Source organism: Bolinopsis microptera, chromosome 13, assembly GCF_026151205.1.
Source record: "Bolinopsis microptera isolate Bmic1 chromosome 13, MBARI_Bmic_1.0, whole genome shotgun sequence".
Classification (NCBI taxonomy): domain Eukaryota; kingdom Metazoa; phylum Ctenophora; class Tentaculata; order Lobata; family Bolinopsidae; genus Bolinopsis; species Bolinopsis microptera.
Genome location: NC_087084.1, coordinates 9726148 through 9746328, shown reverse-complemented (window position 1 = coordinate 9746328; position 20181 = coordinate 9726148). Strand labels below are relative to the sequence as shown.

At 39.3% G+C, this 20181-nt stretch overlaps 1 protein-coding gene across 1 annotated transcript in view; it reads left to right on the top strand.

The window, feature by feature from the left end:
* The window catches only part of LOC134825013 (transient receptor potential cation channel subfamily M member 2-like), an 81524-nt gene that overhangs the window by 15092 nt on the left and 46251 nt on the right, over positions 1 to 20181 (top strand). The window contains exons 6-7 of the mRNA XM_063837063.1: positions 368 to 394; positions 698 to 775. Of these exons, the coding sequence (XP_063693133.1) occupies positions 368 to 394; positions 698 to 775 (105 nt within the window). The remainder of the gene's footprint in view (positions 1 to 367; positions 395 to 697; positions 776 to 20181) is intronic.

Sequence of the window (20181 nt, the reverse complement as noted above, 5' to 3'; positions counted from 1 at the left end):
TACGTGGACTATTCAACTGAAAAGTGGCAAAGACCTATCTTGTGCCAATATAAGACGAATAGGACAGAAAAACAAGTATATTTTATTGAATTTCCCATTTATTTTTAGAATGAATCTTTGTTCCCCCGGGTTAAGAGTTTGTTCAGCTAACTTCACTTGTAAAAATCCAGGGCTGTCATGAAACATCTTTTTGTAAAGGAAAATGTATCTATTGATCTAAAGAAAACTTTACTACTTGTTCAGACCTCCGGATAAAATCATACTTATAGACCTCAACTTGAACTAGCCGGTTATTTAATACCTTAATTTGTTATCGTTATATGAGTATACGGTATCTAAACTCGTTTTAAGTTGTTATTATTTTCAGTTGTTCCGAAAGCTCGGTGAGATGCAGGTGAGCTTTTGAAATTAGTCTCTGCAACGTAAACATTACTATACTTGTAGTGAATAGTAGTACAATAATATTTCTAATCTCTGCAACGTAGTTCAAACATTACTACTTGTACTCTTGTAGTGAATAGTAGTACAATAATATCTCTAATCTTTATTTAGATAATTCTATTGCTATTCACAGTATTCAACCGCGAGCAATACTTACTTATTTTACGTAAGGAAGTATTACATTTCTGCAGTAGTTTTACGTAGCTTATACCTCATTTGAACCGAGAACAATAGCAAACAACATGATTAATTTCAGAATAGTGGCAGTAATATACTGAGCGAGAAAGTGGAACTAGGACTGAATAAACTGAGGAAGAGTTCAGTCATCACTGAGGTACGTGCAGGTTAACGTTATTACGTGCAGGTTAACGTGCAGGTTAACGTTATTACGTGCAGGTTAACGTTATTACGTGCAGGTTAACGTTATTACGTGCAGGTTAACGTTATTACGTGCAGGTTTACGTGCAGGTTAACGTTATTACGTGCACTTTGCAGGTTAACGTTATATTACGTGCAGGTTTAACGTTATTACGTGCATGTTAACGTTATTACGCGCAGGTTAACGTGCAGGTTAACGTTATTACGTGCAGGTTAACGTGCAGGTTAACGTTATTTATTGTAAGTGATTAGTTTGCTTAAAGTTATTTATTAGTTTGCTAAAAGTTATTTATTTCCGCATTAGCAATTACTGGTCCGTTCAAAAATTGCGAAATTATACGACGAAATTTATATTGTCACTGCAGCTTAATCAAAAATAAAATTACTTGTTGAAAATATTAAAACTTTAGTTCCGTGAAAAGCTCTCAGAGGTACAGGTTCATATTATTTTTTTAAAATCATCATATGACAGATGATCATCGATTAGTTTCTTGTTTATGCTTGAAATGATTAACGCGCGGCAATTATCACAAAACATTAAACTGCTAAATGTATTTCAAAACACTAAACGTAGGTCGCCTAGGATTGATCTTGTCTTTTAAGTTTCTGTTACTATGGTTAAAGTATTTTAATATTGTTTGCTATATCAAATTGTGGCGGCGGGGGCTTTATATTGACGGCTTCTGTCACAAAATAATCAAACTATGGAAGATAAATCACAAAGACAAATTACAACGTAAAGAATTATTTAATTCCCATTCATATACATTATACAACTGCCACTCTTATAATGAAAAAGCGGGAATTTGTTCAACTTGTTAATTTGCCTGTTTTGCTTTTATACGATCCCTCTTAAGCACTGTGACGTTATAAAAGTGTTAACAACAGAAAACTGTCAAATAGTTACTCCGCAAGCTTTTGAGAGGGAGTATAAATGCTAAACCCTCCCATAAAGGGATGATTCACAAAAGACCGTCTGCTAAGTGGCACTCAAAGTTCTCAAAGTTCTTTAAAGATTACACAAATTGTAGCCGTTTTCTTTAAGGATTACACTTGTACTAGCTGTTACATTATTCTCGTGTAGCATTATATTAATATTATCCTGTTCAGTATTTATATTAATACTGTTATGTTCCTACTGTTTCATTAGCTTATGTGCCCTCTTAGTGCTCGATCCAATGAAATATTACAATAAACATCTTTTTGTTGATTAAAACATTTTACAGTCGCGATAAGCTTACTGGTGCTATGTGTTGAACCATGGCAACAAGTTGATATGATCGAGAAATCACGCTCCGTTTACAAATTTTGACAGGTTGCCGCGGTTACGCAGGCGATTAATTGAACTTCTCAGTTTATTATTATGAACATGTCTTGGTGGTTGGAGGTACTGGCACAGTATTTGCTGTCCTAACTGTCAAGTATAACTAGATAAGATGGTTGTGGTCTGAGATAACACGTGATTCTTGGTATCGGACTCTTACAACGTCTTAATAGTTTAATAGTTATCCATCGTTATTCAGTTGCCAAGCACTGGTCGACAGTCACGTGTGTTCAAGCTTCAATGTTCTTGAAAGATGCCATAAATGTTTCAGCCTGTTTCCAATCTATGGCACGTTCAGTCTTATTAGAGAGTTTGTTCGTTCCCCCCCCCCCTCCCCCAAACTGTGAATTGTTCCTCATAGTATTGATTATATGACAACGTTCGGACCTTCTGTGTTTATTTTTAGATTATTTTAGGTTTTAATACATAATTTTAAGAAGTGTGCATCTCTCTTAATGAGAACTTAAAAACTGGAAGAGTGGATGGTTTTTTAGTTTCCAGACTTAGTATCCATAAAAAATGTTGTCGCAGTTTTGGAGTCAATATATTATACGCATTCAGAATTTCGTTCAAAAAGAGTAAAATTTTAAAAACAAACTGACAATCAAAAATTAGAAAACACAATTTCAAATCGATAAATCAAATGACTAAATACATATATACACACATACCGTTTTGTCAATTTCACATACGGAAAGCATTTTAGACGTCAACAAAACGACGTTTATGTTTCTGGATGAACGACTTAATATTTAATATTAAAAAATGTTAGCTCAATTGTAACAGACAAAGTAATATAATTGTAACACAGAAATTGACTTCATTATAATACAAAAGCCAACACAGAAACGAGAAAATCGATGAATAAAACAAGCTCCATACTCATAGCGTACCAATGAAAAATTATGCTCGATCAGCTGCAATGTAAAATTTAAAACTGAAAACGTGTCAAAAAACAAATTGCCTATCAAAACAAAGACACCGATAAAGTCATTTAAAAACCATCAAAATAATCACTCACGCAATAAAATGTGCATTTCCATTTGAAGAAGATCGTGTTTATGAGGAAGCATTTGGAAAAACTTCAATTTGCATAGAAATACTTCATAACTAATATCCATAAATCAAGGAAAAATCACACCAAGAACAACTGAAAGCCGTTTTAGCTTCTCTCCATTATAACTCATTTTCAACCCTGCATTTTTATTTGTTCATAATTTTTTTAAGCCTGAGAGATGTTCTCTACGTTTTAAAGTTTGTCAAGATGGTAGCATACTCCGTGTCATCCTGTTCGCTCTGGTGTCTGCTGCTGGTCGCCTTATCGTTAAGATTCCGGATCCGCATTCTGGAGAGTGTTGCTATTTCCATGCTAGCATATTCGTGCTCATCGTCAGAATCACTGGAAATATCCTTGCGTTAATTTAGCAAGTCATTTTGTTTGCAGCAAACTGAGAATGATTACCCATAGCATAATGCCGTCAAGAATATGTTACAGGGTGGCCCATAAGTGACTACCCACACGCAACCTCTTAATAACTCACGTAATTCGTCTCCAAATTGCACCAAAATTTCAGAGATTATAGATATGGGTCAAACTTAGATTTTCTGAAAGTTTCGTAAGCCACACCCAATTACAGTGGGCGTGGCGTGACACTCCCTCTTTTTCACTATTGTCTTCATAAAATGAGAACGCTTTAAGCTAAGAACTCAAAATTTTTTGCACACATTTGGCTTGATAATTGAAAACCTTTCCCAAAGTTTCAAGTTCATTGGTTAAAATATGGCTAAGTTATGACCATTTCAAAACTCATCGGATACGTGATCCGAGCACTCAGTCAGTGATCTCGTCACTTGGTTAATGGCCTGTTTGGCTCACATGCACCGCTTGATTGGTTGCAGCCTGCTTATGGGCCGGCCTATACAGCTGACTGCACCTAAAACGCTATCACACGAATTTATAGTGGTGTCACCATTTCAGGGCTTGTTAGCCCTGCTAGTCACAGGTTCCTTACAATCAATAAAAAGGAATGAACCATCCATTGAATCATCGAACCGGGCCTACCGAATCACAAAGAAACACAAACTTTTGGACCGTGATTTCCAATCGAGGATAGATTTCGCCAACACATTCCTGTCCAAGCAGAATGTGGATCCCTACTTTGAGGACGAAATCTGATACAGCGACAAGGCCATATAAACGGATATGTCAACTCCCAGAATGCAATTCACTGGGGCTCTACTAGACCGGATGAAGTGGTGGAGAGAACGGCTTTTCCTGAAAAGTCACGATCTGGTTTTTATCCTAAAAATTTGTGTTTCCCTTTCTAGCAAAGTCATCATCGGTATCCAATCAAAGCCTAATGAACCTCATTAATACACGCTAACGCCTTACTCTTGATCAGATTGGGTGACGAGATCACTAATTGAGTGCAAATATCACTGACTGAGTGCTCGGATCACATATCCGATGGATTTTAAAATGGTCATAACTCAGCCATATTTTAACCAATGAACTTGAAACTCTTGGAAAAGTTTTCAATTATCAAGCCAAATGTGTGCAAAAAATTTTGAGTTCTTAGCTTAAAGCGTTCTCATTTTATGAAGACAATAGTGAAAAAGAGGGAGTGTCACGCCACGCCCACTGTAATTGGGCGTGGCTTACGAAACTTTCAGGAAATCTAAGTTTGACCCATATCTATAATCTCTGAAATTTTGGTGCAATTTGGAGACGAATTACGTGAGTTATTAAGAGGTTGCGTGTGGGTAGTCACTTATGGGCCACCCTGTATTTACGGTAATCCATGGCATCTAATCCGGCCCATGGCCTACTATTTAGGTTGGTTTAAAAAAACACAAAGTTTCTCTGATTTTCGGAGAAAGTTTGTGATTTTTGAACCAACCTAATCTACATTCTACATTCTACATGTAGAATGTAGAATGTACATGTAGAATGTATACATCTAGAATGTATACATATAGAATGTTCTAAAACTGCACATTTACCTGTTATAAGATGGTATGACGGGAGGAAATATCTCAGGGAGATGTGATACGTTAGACAGGGGCTCTCGTAACTGACTGAAGTGTTTGAGAGATTAGTATTCCTGAATTAAGTTATATTTATGCAACATAAGAATAATAGGACGACCCATGCAAAGGAGACGAGCTATTTTAATTTGTGAATCTATTTAAAGGACCAGATAACTGAAAATTTTGTAGTCTCCAATTTGGCTAAGATTTAAATCAGCTGTGACAAACTGGTAAAGAATCGTATCGCCGAAAGAACCAACTCTCTAGCGTACGTGTAACGCGTTTTATTGCAATAATAAGCTGTGGCCTCGTGACGTCATAAAGTCCCTCAGTGCGCGCTTGCATGGCGTAATACATTGCAAATGTTTATCATCATCAATAAAACACGTGTAACTCACTCAAATTTTAGAATTATGACTATTACCCTAGTTCTCCAAAATCCTTATAGTTTTGGCTATCATCCTAACTAAAGGAATAGCTGATTGGATGTACAGTGCTCACGTCATGATTTTAAACAGTGATATAGGTTCTTGAACAGTGGCGGGTGAATGTACGGTTAGAAAGTTTCTGCTATTACAACTTATGTCATATGTGATAATTGTGGATTGTTTTCATTGCTTAATTACACAAGGGAGACTGTACCGATTATTTTTCCCCAGTCCATGAAACTCTAACGAATTTAGAAAGGATCTAGATAAGTAAGAGTTTGTTCAATTCCGAGAGCAATTATATTTATAGCATAGCGAAATTTCTAACTTTAACTCGCTTGTGTCAGCCAGTACAGGAGACAAGAAGTCTGGCTATTTTACGGCCGTTCCTCTGGGACCATTAGTAGAAGTAGCTTCTATCAGAACAGTGCCGTGGGAACAGAATTCCCGCCAAAATACCCGGTCTACCAAATAGTAATACTGATTGCAGTGTACGGTGTGTTTTGAATTAGACTTACGGCTTACCTAGTTGTTATCCTAATTGCATTATCATCGGTCCATAACATAAATAAACTACTGGTAAGTTTAAATACCAAGTGCAAACGTGTTCAGTCAATCGACCCACTGAACAACTATAGAATTTCCAAGACCCTATTATTCTCTGGCCATATATTACGGCACGATCGATTGTTAGATGGCTAAACGACCAACGTTAATCTATACAATTCTAAAACTATGAGCTAGCACTTTAATCTAAAAATACACTTTTTATATTACTCCTGATTTTTACATTTCACGTAAAACATTGTCGCAACAGGTTGATCATGGACACTAACAGCTTAATTTGAGATAAATGACATATGAGTTTCTCTAAAGTTGGGGGGGGGGGGGGGGGGGGGGGGGGGTCCAACCCGATGTCCGATATGAGGGTTGATGAGGCCAAAATCGGAATCGGAAAAATCGGAAAAATCGGAAAATTGAGAAATTTTAGAGAATCGATCTCTAAAACCTCTCAGAAGTGATATAATTCAACCAGAACCCCTACATATGCTATATTGTTATGAGAAAACGAACTAATTGGACATTCCAATAGTATGTTTTATGTGTTTTTCCACTGCAGGGGCTAGTATGCTCACTACTAGTTGGAGTTGTCATGTACTCCCAGACCCGAGTGCTTTGGCCTCTTGACGTGAGATCGATTGTTTCTGCTCATTAATTTTATCCCTGTTAGTTGTTATTATGTATTAGTACAACACTAGGTACCGGGTTATATTTTGTGGTCCGGTCTTTAAACATACCATAATATCACTAGTACACTGCACCTTAAATGTATAGTCAAGTACATTTGTATCGTAACACATGCTTGGCTGGGGGATCATGTTTTGTGTCCGTTCGGTTCCCTGTATTTTCAAAACGGACAAAAAGTAGGGCGGACAAAAACGGACAAAAACAGACAAAACATTTAGATGTCCTCCTCCTCCTCCTCCTAAGTCTTCCTCCTCCTGAGTCCTTCTCCTCCTCAGTCCTCTTCAGTCCTCTTCCTGACTCCTCGTCCTCGCCCTTCTCCTCAGTCCTCCTCACCTTCCTCCTCAATCCCCTTCTCCTCCTCATTCCTACTCCCAGTCCTCCTCCTTCTCCTTCTCCTTCTCCTCCTCCTCATCCTCATTTCTCCTCCTGATCCTCCTTCTCCTCCCCATCAGTCCTCCTCAGTCCTCCTCATAGTCGTCCTCCTCCTCCTGAGTCCTTCTCATCCTCCTCCACCTCCTGAGTCCACCTCCTGAGTCCTCCTCCTGAGTCCTCATCCTCATCCTCCTTCTCCTCCTCATCAGTCCTCATCCTCTGTCCTCCTCATAATCGTCCTCGTCCTCGTCCTCGTCCTTAGTCCTCGTCCTCCTTATCCTCATCCTCAGTCCTCCCCCAGTCCTCATCCTCCTCCTTCTCCTCCTCCTCCTCCTCCTCCTTCTCCTTTTTCTTCTCCTCCTAATCATTCCTCCTCCTCAGTCCTCCTCCTCCTCCTCCTCGTCCTTAGTCCTCGTCCTCTTCAGTATTCCTCCTCAGTCCTCATCCTCATCATCCTCCTCCTCCTCTTCAGTCTTCCTCCTGAGTCCTCCTCCTCGTCCTCCTCCACCTCCTGAGTCCTCCTGAGTCATCCTCCTCCTCCTCCTCATTCCCCTTCTTATCCTCCTCCTCTTCAGTCCTCCTCATCCTCCTCCTCGTTCTCCTCCTTATCCTCCTCCTCCTCAGTCCTCCTCCTCATCCTCCTCCTCCTTCTCCTCTTCCTTCTCCTCCTAATCAGTCCTCCTCCTCAGTCGTCCTCCTCCTCTTCATTAGCCCTTGTCCTCATCCTCCTAGTCCTCGTCCTTAGTCCTTGTCCTCATCCTCTTCAGTCTTCCTCCTCAGTCCTCCTCGTCCTCATCAGTCTCCTCCTCCTCATCCTCCTCCCCAAGTCCTCCTCTTCCTCAGTCCTCCCCCAGTCCTCCTTCTCATCCTCCTCATCCTCTTCAGTCCTCATCTTGTTCCTCCTCAGTCCTCTTCTTCCTCCTACTCGTCAGTCCTCCTCCGCAGTCCTTCTCCTCAGTCCTCCTCCTCCGCAGTCCTTCTCCTCCTCGTCAGTCTTCCTCCTCGCCAGTCCTCCTTCTCCTTCTTCTCCTCCTACTCCTAAGTCCTCCTCCTCCTCCTCCTCAGTCCTCTTCCTCCCTCTCATCCTTTTCCTCCTTCTCCTCCTTCTCCTCCTACTCCTAAGTCATCCTCCTGCTCCTCAGTCCTCCCCCAGTCCTCCTCCTCATCAGTCCTTCCCCAGTCCTCCTTCTCCTCCTCCTCATCCTCAGTCCTCCTCCTCATCATCCTCCTCAGTCCTCCTCCTCCTCAGTCCTCCCTAAGTCCTCCTCTTCCTCAGTCCTCCCCAGTCCTCCTTCTCCTCCTCCTCATCCTCAGTCCTCCTTCTCATCCTCAGTCCTCCTCCTCAGTCCTCCTCCTCAGTCCTCCTCGTCCTTAGTCCTCCCCCAGTCCTCCTTCTCCTCATCCTCAGTCCTCCTCCTCAGTCCTCGTCCTTCTCCTTTTTAACAGTCCTCCTCCTCAGTCTTCCTCCTCGTCCTCGCTCTCGTCCTCCTCCTTCTCCTCCTTCTCGTCTTCCTCCACCAATCCTGCTCCTCTTCCTCAGTCCTCCCTCTCCTCTTCAGTCCTCCTCCTCCTCAGTCCATCTCGGTCCTCCTCTTTCTCCTCAGTCTTCCTCCTTCTCCTCCTCCTCCTCAGTTCTCTTCCTCATCCTCCTCCTTCTTCTCTTCCTTCTCCTCCTAATCAGTCCTCCTCCTCAGTCGTCCTCCTCCTCGTCCTTAGTCCTCGTCCTCATCGTCCTTAGTCCTCGTCCTCATCCTCCTAGTCCTCGTCCTTAGTCCTCGTCCTCATCCTCCTAGTGCTCGTCCTGGTCCTCCTCAGTCTTCCTCCTCTGTCCTCCTCAGTCCTCCTTCTCCTCTGTCCTCCTCCTCCTCATCAGTTTACACAATTTATTGTTACTAAAATGTTTTTAAACGCATTTGAGTCTGTAACATATTGACATGTTACTGTTACTGACTCAAAATGTGCTCGAGAATTTTTTTGTTTAATAGAGTTTTACTCTCCAGTACTATGGAAAAGTTGTTACATGATAAATAAAGATTTTGATAAATAAAGTGATTTTCATCCCTTTTAATGTTATTGAAAATTGTGTAGACTATTCTTTGTATCTAACTGAGGATTGGAAGTTTGAGAAAGGACCAGTCATTAACCGTGCTACCCATTTCTGCAGATAGCCTGTTACAAATTGTGGAGACAAATTGTAGAGACAATTTAAATCAAAAGTTACTAAAGCGTTCGCTATTTGTTACGATTGTTATTACCAACCGTACCTCTTTCAATTGTGGACCGGGGTGGATGTTTCTGTTTAACAAGAGTTGATTCGACATTGTGTTGTTTTTCGGACGAAACGATTCTTGTTTGGAACAAGATACCATTTTGGAGTTCTGGGACCACCACCAATCGATTTCTTGTCATATTTAAGTACAGAAATAGCTACCTATATCGCCTAGAAACCTCAGAGGGAAGATTTAAATTTTCCCGATTTTTCCGATATGAGGGTTGATGAGGCCAAAATCGGGATCGGAATGATCGGAATGATCGGGTTGGACCCCCCCCCCCCCCCCCCAAAGTTAACTCTAAAGTTGTGTAGTCCAGTCATTTATGGACATTTATGGATATGAACCTGCAAATGTTCAAATACTCACGAAACTTTGCACAGACCTTCCCGAAGGTATGAATAAACGATTTTCGTTTGGAGACAAGACATTTTTTTGGCCGTGGATAAAACCCAGGAGGGCCACGCCCATATTGACCCAATAACGTAACCGACCCCTTGCTTCTGAAGGTCGTAGAGATTTCAAAATAGGCCTAAACGAAGCCGCATATGCATGTTTATATAGGAGTTATTGAGCAACACATGGCCTAAAATCCTTAATTTTCGAGAAATTCGCCAAAAACCATTTTGGGCGTGGTGCTGAGCCCATTTTCGATAGGATCGTGATAGAGTCTTTAGAAAGGGTGCAAAAGAACCGCAATTAGCATATTGATATATGACTTACGAACAAAAATATGCCTTAAAGTGCTTACTTTTTCAGTTATTTGCGAAAAACTGATTTTCGTTTCCAGAAATCATGCAAAACTATAGGTATCTGGTAAATTGGGCTATGAAGGCCCTAAAGGTTTTTGAATGTGTGCAAGTTGTGCAGAATGGCCATGTTATGAAGCAACATGTACCCTAAATTACTTACTTTTCGAGTTATTCGGGGAAAAACATTGTATTATGTCCATTTTCTACCTGTAAAATACAGTCTAACGAGCTCCTCTGCGCGCGCAAGGGACTTTATGACGTCATCGCCATAATAATACAAACGCTATTTACACGCGTTAGAGAGCAGTTAGAGATTTAGGAATTTCGACTCGTTGCTTAGTTTGCTATTTGTCACAATCTGTCAAAATATGAGGATAACTTTGTTTTCAGTTAACTGGTCCTTTAAATTTCAACTTGTTGAATAAACGGATTCTCGTAACCATAATAACAGACTGACGAGTGACGAGTTTGAAAGATTAGCCAGGCAGAATCATATTTCTAATATGGACTTTCTAAGGAAAAACGAACCATTAAGAATTGTCGGACTTTGTGTTTTACTTCTTACCGTTTATCTACTTGGCTGTAGATAGGCGAGGTTGTGGACTGCGCAGTCTCACCATGGTAACCAGGAACCTCGCCATGGCAACCAGGATCATCACGTGGTTTTATAAGCCGAGGAGGGTCTTCGAGAATATCATAGTCTCCCTCATCGTCGCTCTCAACATCGACTTTTCTACCAACAATATCACCTTGGTTCTTGATGATGATATCTTTGATGTCTTTCTGAGTGTCAATCACCAGACCTTTTCCTTTTGTCTCGCTGTTTTTTTCTAGTTTGCCTTTGTCTTTCCCGACTGCCTCCTTTATCTCCTTTATCTCCTTTAACTCCTTTATCTCCGACACCTCTCCGACATGTTCACTCAGTGTCTCATAAGCGGACTGAATCTCCACAACAGCATCACCCTTGCTTGAAAAAGATCGCCCTAGTTTCTTCTTTGGTCTGTCCAGGGTTGTGTAGGTGTCCTCAGAGGTTTCTGCATCGTTTTTGGGATAGCTTTGTAGCATTTGTTCGTAAACACTCTCCTCAGCAACATCATCCTCAACATGGACATCTCCTTCTTGCGGGACATTACCTGCAGTCTTTTGAGGCTGGCTCACCGAGGCATCCTGGGTGTTCTCATTATCGGCCAGATTGTGTATTTCATAAAGGGGATTTACTGTGGTGGCTACTATCACTTCCTGCTTCTTTGCCCTGAAACTCTTCTTCTTCTCTACTATATTTGTGGTTAATGGTAGGTCTTGTTGTTGTGATGATGAATTGCCCTTTTGTCGCACCAGTAGTATTACTAGAACAATCAACACTGCTATGAGAAGTACTGCTACCCCACCTCCTAGTCCGACGATGAGAGGGAGAATATTCGTTGAGTTATCTACTTCATTTGATCCTGGTTTAGGAAAACAGTCTTTGGCTTTGACAGCATCTTTGTGACTGAACTCTCCGCTTGCACAGAGTGAGCAGTCATCTTTAACTCCAAAGTATCCTTCACCGCAGGAACTTTCTTTAAACTCGCAGTCCTGTATCTTGACAGTAGATTTGGGACTATCGCTACCGTGGGGGCAAGTGTGACAAATGTCAGTGCCATATTCACCTTCTTCGCATGTGCTTGTGGCAGTTTCACATTCTTGGATTTTAACAGAGTGCTTTTCACTTATCTTCCCTATTGGGCACTCAGTGCAAATGTTGTTATAACCAAACTCTCCTTTTCTACAGCTACTCTCAACTCTAACACACTCCTGTATTTTCACAGAACTTGCAGAGCTTATCTCACCCTTTGGACAAACTTTACAGTCATTTTCACTTCCATAGGACCCGTCTTCACAGCTACTTGTTGTTAAAATGCATTCCTGAACTTTCGCAGCATTTTCCGGACTGATTGTTCCCTTTGGACATACCTCACATTCATCCTCTACGCCATAAGTTCCTTCTTCACACTGAATCTCAACCGAGAAGCACTCTATACTTCCAGCCTGGCTTGTTTCTCCTTGAGGACATACCTCACAGCCTTTATCAACACCCTTCTCACCAGCCACACAGCCGAACCCTACCTTGGTGATGTTCTTTGTATCTAGAACCTTATCCCCGTCAGTGACTTTGCACAATACCTGATCTTTATCCTGTAGTGTCAAAGTAAGCTTAATAATAGGAGGTTCGTTATCTTGATACTCTGAGCTACCTTTAGTGATATCATTTTCTTCAACTCCATGACAATCTAAAGTAACTTGATCTAGAGGCCAGCCTTCCACAGTCCACTCAAATGATGTTAGTTGATCATTCTTTGGTATGTAATAGTCCTGCGATGGAGCTTGGGTTACAGTTGTTTTGCTTGAGTAGGAATATTTGATGGTCTTTGTCACACTGTTCCCGAGATTCTTGTTATGAATAGTGCAAGTCCATTCTCCTAGGTCATCATGTGAGAAATCATGTATATCTATCTGTGAAATGATTCTGTGTGTGGCTTTATCAACAACATGGGTCTCTCTTGAGTTCGTCACGAGTTCTCCATCATGAATCCAGCTCGCAGCAAGGAATGGAGCACCCGAAGCAGAGCAATAGAGATTGTAGGATTCACCTAACTGTGCTTCTACAACCGAGGAAGGTTCGTCACAGAGTCTAGGAGTTGCATCAGGACACACAGAGATGTACTTGAAGACCACACATTTCCCTTCACTTGTTATCCTGACTGTGTCACGGAGTTTGACGTTATTGTTTTGGTACTTTTCCCAGGTTTCGTTGGATTTGTAATTGATCTCAAGGGATTGCATAGATGTTGCATTATTAGTGTTTCCCATGAGCATCGAATAGAAGTTCGGGTTCCTGTCCGATAACTGGAAATAATCTCCCATTTCATGAGGGAATGCAAAGTATCCACTATTTTTTTTTACTCCAGAAAGAAATCCGGACACACTGACTGATTTTGTTGGTTCGAACCAAAATGCGAGCGGTAGGTCATAATTTCCCTCTTGACTACTTATGAATTGTAACTTGTTTCTAGTGCAGTCATCTATTATATTGTAATAAGTTATGAATTCTGCAGATATTATACCAGCCACTGTGTTAGAAATCAATTCGTGGGTGAAAGCAGCGCCTTCAAAGTCAGTAATGCTACCCCATTCGGGTTCTTCGTGCAGAAACGTGCAAACGTCATTACAGTTGGTATCTGACAATTCAGCCGGTTTTATTGTCAGAAGCAGATATAAAAACCAAAGCAAAACCCTCATACTATCAAGCGAAGTGCTTCTGCAACATGGCATTAACTACTAACTGGTTGGTGAGCATATGATAAGAATTCATGCTCCACTGGGTATTCTACTCAAAGTGGGGTTTAATAGGCATGGTCACAAGTTCAATACTTTACAGTTAACACTGTGTGTACGCAATTATGCATGATACTGTTGCTAATTGTAACTGTTGCTAATAGTAACCCCCTGTTGCTGATAGTGACTGTTGCTAATGGAAACCCCAACTGTATTCTGTCATTGAATATGATGTCTAGATCTTCTGTTGCCCAAGGTTGAAAATCAATGTAGCTGCAAAATCAAGCATAAAATACATCGACAGCATTGATTATATAGGGCACTATTATCGGCCTACTTTGGACGGTTCTTGCTTGAGAGATTTACCCTCGACAGCTCTACTGAGTATAATCAGAACCACACACAAGTACGATGTATGTGTGTCACAGTCAAGATACGGGACTAGTTCACATAATACATTCTTGAGAACCAGAGAGCCCACAGCTGAACTCAGCGGAAGAGGTATCCGTATCCCGTATACTGTAATCTGTATAGTAACTTACGAAGAAGAGCTGTTATGCATTCCAGATAGTGAATCCGAGCTACTCAGCAATTTCTACTCAGCAATTCCTCGGAAATGTAGGCACATACCACACGCTTGTGGGATGAAAGTACATTTTTTACCTGAATACGATGATGTGGTGTTAAAAACGTCGAACATTTCCTCATCCTGATAGCCTTTTCCTTGTCGCAATAAAAGGAATCTAGACATTTTGCATCAGAATCATCACAATAATGCAACTAATAAATTAAAACAATGTTCCGATCCGGATATTACACTCTGTACCTAGGTAGTACCTGTAACTGTCCTACTACTATACTATGGTAGAAATAACCGTATGTATCACTATCAGAGGCGAGAGGAGTATTGAGATGAATTATTAATTAGGTTCAGGTCAAGCTAAATCCCCGTAATCCAACTCTCCAATCACAGTATTTTATCAAGATTATTAGCCGTAAAACATCGAGAGAAGAAGTGAGGAAGTGGAAGAAGTGAGGAAGTGGTTGCTTGCGGAGGAACTAGGAAGTGCTCATTTTCCAATTTGTGGCTGTTCTGCAGAATTTGCGACGATTCTGGCAAGTCTCTGTCAGTTCTAAATTAAAATTAACGGCTCTCATTATTTTTTAATAAGGTTTCTCTGCATAATATTTCACTAATTATACTTACCTAGAATCAGATGACAGGCACACTGTTTCACATCATTCTCAGTGCCTAGTTTTTAATACTTTCAACACTACTTTATAACACATAAACTTGAAGTTGGATACAGAAGAGTCAATCAGAAAATGTTTACAGTAAAGTTTTAAGATAACTGTTTGGCAGTCGATCAGATACGTTGTGGGTATATGGCTGAACGGGCACCCTTCAAAGTCTATCATAAAAACTTTAAAGAGTTTCAAGGGAGACAACATTGCTTGCGGAGGATAACATTGTCATAATGTAGACTAGTTCTATAGTCACTGAATGGTAATAATCGACAGCTATTATCAAATAATACCTCAATATTTGACACTCACAACTACAAGATCTAAAAGGCGCCAGGATCATCACCATAGCAACCAGGATTCCCCTTCTTCCAGTTCATTCCCTCTCCACTACCCCCCTTAATTTCCTATCTGTTCCCCCTGTTGACATGCCAATCAAATCCCCTGATTGAATTGCCACTATTTCCCCTGAATTGCCACTATTCCACCCTACCCCTCCCTTTACCTCGTGGCTAGAACCTGTGGTTAACCCACCTCTTAACTACTTATACTTAATATACCAGAGCTGCTTGCGGAGGTTTATGTTGTGATAATACCGGGCTGCTTGCGGAGTTGTCACAATACCCAGTTATCAGTTAATTAGTTAATTAGTAATTATATTACAAAGTGTGTGCACCTTGTCTCACAATCTTCATTATAACGGGTAATTGTTATTACAGCTCTGTAACCGCTGTCAAGGGAGAGATAGACGTTTCTTGTTGATTCTTATAGGTGGTTTCTTGTTGTTTCTTAGCAGTGGTTTCCAGTCGATTATTGTAGGTGTGCAGCTTTTTGGTTTTATAGCAGAATCATCCTACCATGCTGTTCCGTTCTGGATATTGTTGATCTTCCTGTCTGTCTCTAGCACTAGTCACACCACATTAGTCACACCACAGTATAGTCACACCAGACCCCTCTGCCTCGCAGCATGCACCAGAAGAGAGCATGTACCTTCTCCCTTGGATCCACCTACCCAGAAGCAGCTACCTACCCAGAAGAGTCAGAATCAGATGATAGAGTGTACCGGGAGTTAGCTCACTCCAGCGTCCAGTGGACTAGTTTCTGGAGGTTCCGGTCTAGTAAATTAGCTAGAGTACATGAGAGACGCGATGTGAGTAGAACTAGTTTTATCTTTGTATTATGTTGTTTTTAATTTGTAAAAACGTAAATTGACTCCTCAAAAATCACAAAATCATTAATTTGCACTGTAGACGGCCGTTGTTTCTGAAGAACAACTCTACCTACAGAACACCTCAAAAACAGCGATAATTTACTATTTTTATAGCGTATAAAAGTGCTAAAATCACACTAGAGTGCTAAAAAACAAGTGATTAAAAGTGGTACGGCACTGTAAAATACTTACAGATGTTTGTCTCTTAATGTAAAAAAGAAAGAAGAAAAAAGTGAATGAAAACCAGGATTCTCCAAACCAACTACAGTTAAGCAGCCAGTTCCTTCCCCCGAATGGAGGCCCAAAATATATATGTAAATCCCGATTTCCAGCGGACCCCAATTTACTGCGGCTTTTGAGTTTTTCCTTCCCCAAACTCCGCGGTAAATCGGGGTTTTACTGTAATAATGAATAAAAATGAGTACTAAGATACAAGGCATTGGTCAATTCATAGAATAATTAATATAGCGACTCCAAGATGTGCGACTGAGTTAAAACCTATGCTACTTATCTACCAATTTTGGTAATTTCAGTAACATTTTGCCAATATTAAACCTCAGTTTAGCTGTTCAAAATAGAATTTCATCGGTTTTACGGCTCGGATCCTATGTATTCTTGAGTAATAACGAGGAGAGTGGTTGTATTAGATATCAGTAATATGATAACGTGGTATTAGAAGTATATTTAAACTCCCCACCATGCTTTTTATGTCTATAAACTCCGCGTTGTAGGAATGTCTCCCACTAAGATTCAATTTGTAGACTAACAGTTAGCTTCCATATAAGGGTATATCGTTTTTGAATGATATTCAAAAGTTCATAAAGTTGTTAGATCGTGTGCCATGGAAATGGTATGCAGTTTGGAACAAGTAGTTAGGTACCTCCGCTGGCCGGCTGGCAGGTTACATGCACTATAAGCTCACTTGTAAAACTGCAAGCTCACTTGTAAATGCCATGGTTGTTAAGTCTTTTGCTATATTTTATATACTTTTTAATGATTTACAGACGCTCTTATACTAGTTATATAGTATCACCAAGCATTGCAACTGCTCTAGTTACGTGAAAAAGCAGTTTAGTTCCGTCGAGAGTTTCAAAGAGTTGGCCTGTAACCAATTCATAGCGTGAATTGTAATTTTAGTTAGTTAGTAGAATATGGACGTGAATTATACTTCAAGTAAAGACTAAAGGTACCATGTAAAGTGCTGTAAAGTGGTTTTGAAAACAACAATGTAAGTTGAGTAATAGGAGCTTAACCTTCAGTGCAATAACCTATAATTTACGTGGCTATGTTCAATTTAAAACTTTGAGTTAGAAAAGTATGACTCAACTCTTTAAACATTTTTCAAAACAGGAAAACAAAGCTTTTCAGATATATTAAAATTCCTCCGTATCTACTTTAGCTCTTTAGGTACAATGAGTTGCTGGCATTTGAGGATGTCACGCCGTGACTCCGACTTTAGAAATGTGAAAAATAACAATGGTGTTCGGATAATTGTAAAATCTTAATTACGTACACGTGCAAATTCAAAACTGCACTTAGAAAACATCAAACTATGTTTTGGCCGCCTTGACGACGTCTGGTATTGTACTCAAGGGAGATATGACTAGATATCTTCAAATGCCAACAAGTCATTGTACCCAAAGAATATATGGAGGAATTTTAATTTATCTGCTCTTTTTCCCGTGTTCGGTGTTGTTTGATACGTTTTTTACGAATTTTTCGGCCACTACGAATATATTTAAGATTTCACCGAATTTTTAAGTTATTTAGTTTAAGATATGGTTTAAGTCGTGTTGTTTTATTGAGTCTCATTCGATGATTCTTTCAGAACTTCTGATAAAGGTAAATAGATAAATCTCGTATTGACATTTCTACGTCATATTTCTTTCTCATATTCACAAATTGTTTGTTATAATAACAAACTGTATATAGTAGTGTTGAAAGTATTTGATTTAAATTTTGTTAACAAGGTTTCATTTGCGTGATACATGATATTATCGCGGTTATATTTACAAGGCCACAAATGTATTGTTGTTTGAGGCAGATAAAGGAAATTAATGAAAGCCACAAAATTAGGCTTAGCTCTCAGATAAAAACTATCGTTAATGTCGACTTACTATACACCGAATTTTTTAATCGCGAATTTATTAACTTTTCAAACAAACTACGAATTTTAAAGATATTAATTTTACCAAAGTTTAAAGCACTGCTGTTTTCCCTTTTTTTAATTTAAAAGAAGCTGAGTCATACTTGTCAGGTTGACTAACTCAAAGTTTTAAATGAAGCCCTTCCAGTATAGATTAAAAGTTATTTCAAAGAGGGTTCAGCTTATATTCCTCAACTTATATTAGTATTACAAATATAATAATAAACTTTCAAAAACTTAAAAAATCTATTTTCCCATGGATTGTACTATTATACGAAAGTAAGTTTTATTGCTATTTTATTGCTATCCTGATCTAAAATAACCACGTTCCGTTACAAATCATGTTTATGTCAATGTTCATGTCGCTTTCTTAAAAACTTAAAAACATAAAAACTTAACAACTTAAATACGTAAAAACTTAAAACCTTAAAAACTTAAAAACTTGAAAACGTAAAAACTTAAAAACTTCACAATTGAATCATTTTATTGCAGCGAGGGTTAAGCTTATATAACTTAACTTATATAACTTAACTTATATAACTTAACTTATATAACTTAACTTATATAACTTAACTTATATAACTTAACTTATATAACTTAACTTATATAACTTAACTTATATAACTTAACTTATATAACTTAACTTATATAACTTAACTTGTATAACTTAACTTGTATAACTTAACTTCCATTGTTATTTTCAAAACCACCTGCCACTTTACTTAGTTTACTACAACACTTTATACACGGATCAGTGATTAGTATCATTGTATTTGGAAACCGGACACCTCAAGCCCCAGGTAAGTACACCTAGTTACGTTGGAGCCCTCGTAACTAGGTGTACTTACATAATATCTCATCTTTATAAAACGACACCATAAAATTAACCAGATTACTATAGCTGCAAGACTAAAGATTGGGAACCTTGCAGCTTGTTATGTAGCTTAAAGTGTTTTGCAGTTGTGTTAGTACCCCGTACAAGTGCACGTTTACTTGACATAATGCTTATTAAACTAATTGTTTTTATAAGCATTATTACATCATAATGTTAACTAACCTAGTAGTTGTCGCTCCGATGAAGACGCCCTCCTCTCCGTGCAGCCGGTTCAGCAAATCTTCACACGACAAGAAAGAGAAAGAGAAACAGAAAGAGAAACAGCCAAGTTTCTTGGCGGGAAGTGAGACGGTGGAACCAGGGATTCTGGAGCTTCCCCAGTCCAGTTCTAGTTCTAACCGTTTGGAACAGCAAGATACGCTGAGGAGTGATATTTTAGCTGATTTAACTGATGTGGAGTCTCCCAGGGTGGACTCCTTGGCCCTCTCTAACCCAGTTGCTGTTCCTAACCGGGAGGCTGTTTCCACGGTGATTGGTTCCACTATTCCAACTCTTATTAACTTGGAGAGTGCCTTCGCTGCGATAATGAACAAGGTAACTACTTACTTCTGTATTTGTGTGTTTAGTAGTTGCGAATTATTTAGAATTCTTACCTTGAATAAGTAGCATTCTCTTGAGAATCGAAGAAGGAATATTTGAATTGAATTTATTCTGAAGAGGGAATTTTGAGAATAAATCCATTCAATGATAATGCAAATTTCAGTTCCCCACCAAATCCTTTTAATGATGACGCAAATTATTCAGTTCCCCGCCAAATCTATTTAATGATAATGCAAATTTCAGTTCCCCACCAAGACTGAGGTTTTGTGAACCGTTTAACTGGTATTTACGCATGAATTCTGAATAATAACGAATAATTTCCTTGATTATTCCTTGCCTTCGGAAACATCCGTGAATGGCTTGTAGTAATATTATCTATCAGGAACCTTATAGTTATATCTTCATAATATTACTACAATTTAAGGCACGCTATTTACGTATTTACTATCGTTTAACACCTCAAATTCCAGGATCGCTTTATACTGTTCAACACTAAGGTTTTTTTTCTTCATTTTCGATCACGTACAGTATAATATTGCCAGATTTCCTCCTACTTCTGTTTCTTTTATCCAGAAAAAAAATTAAAT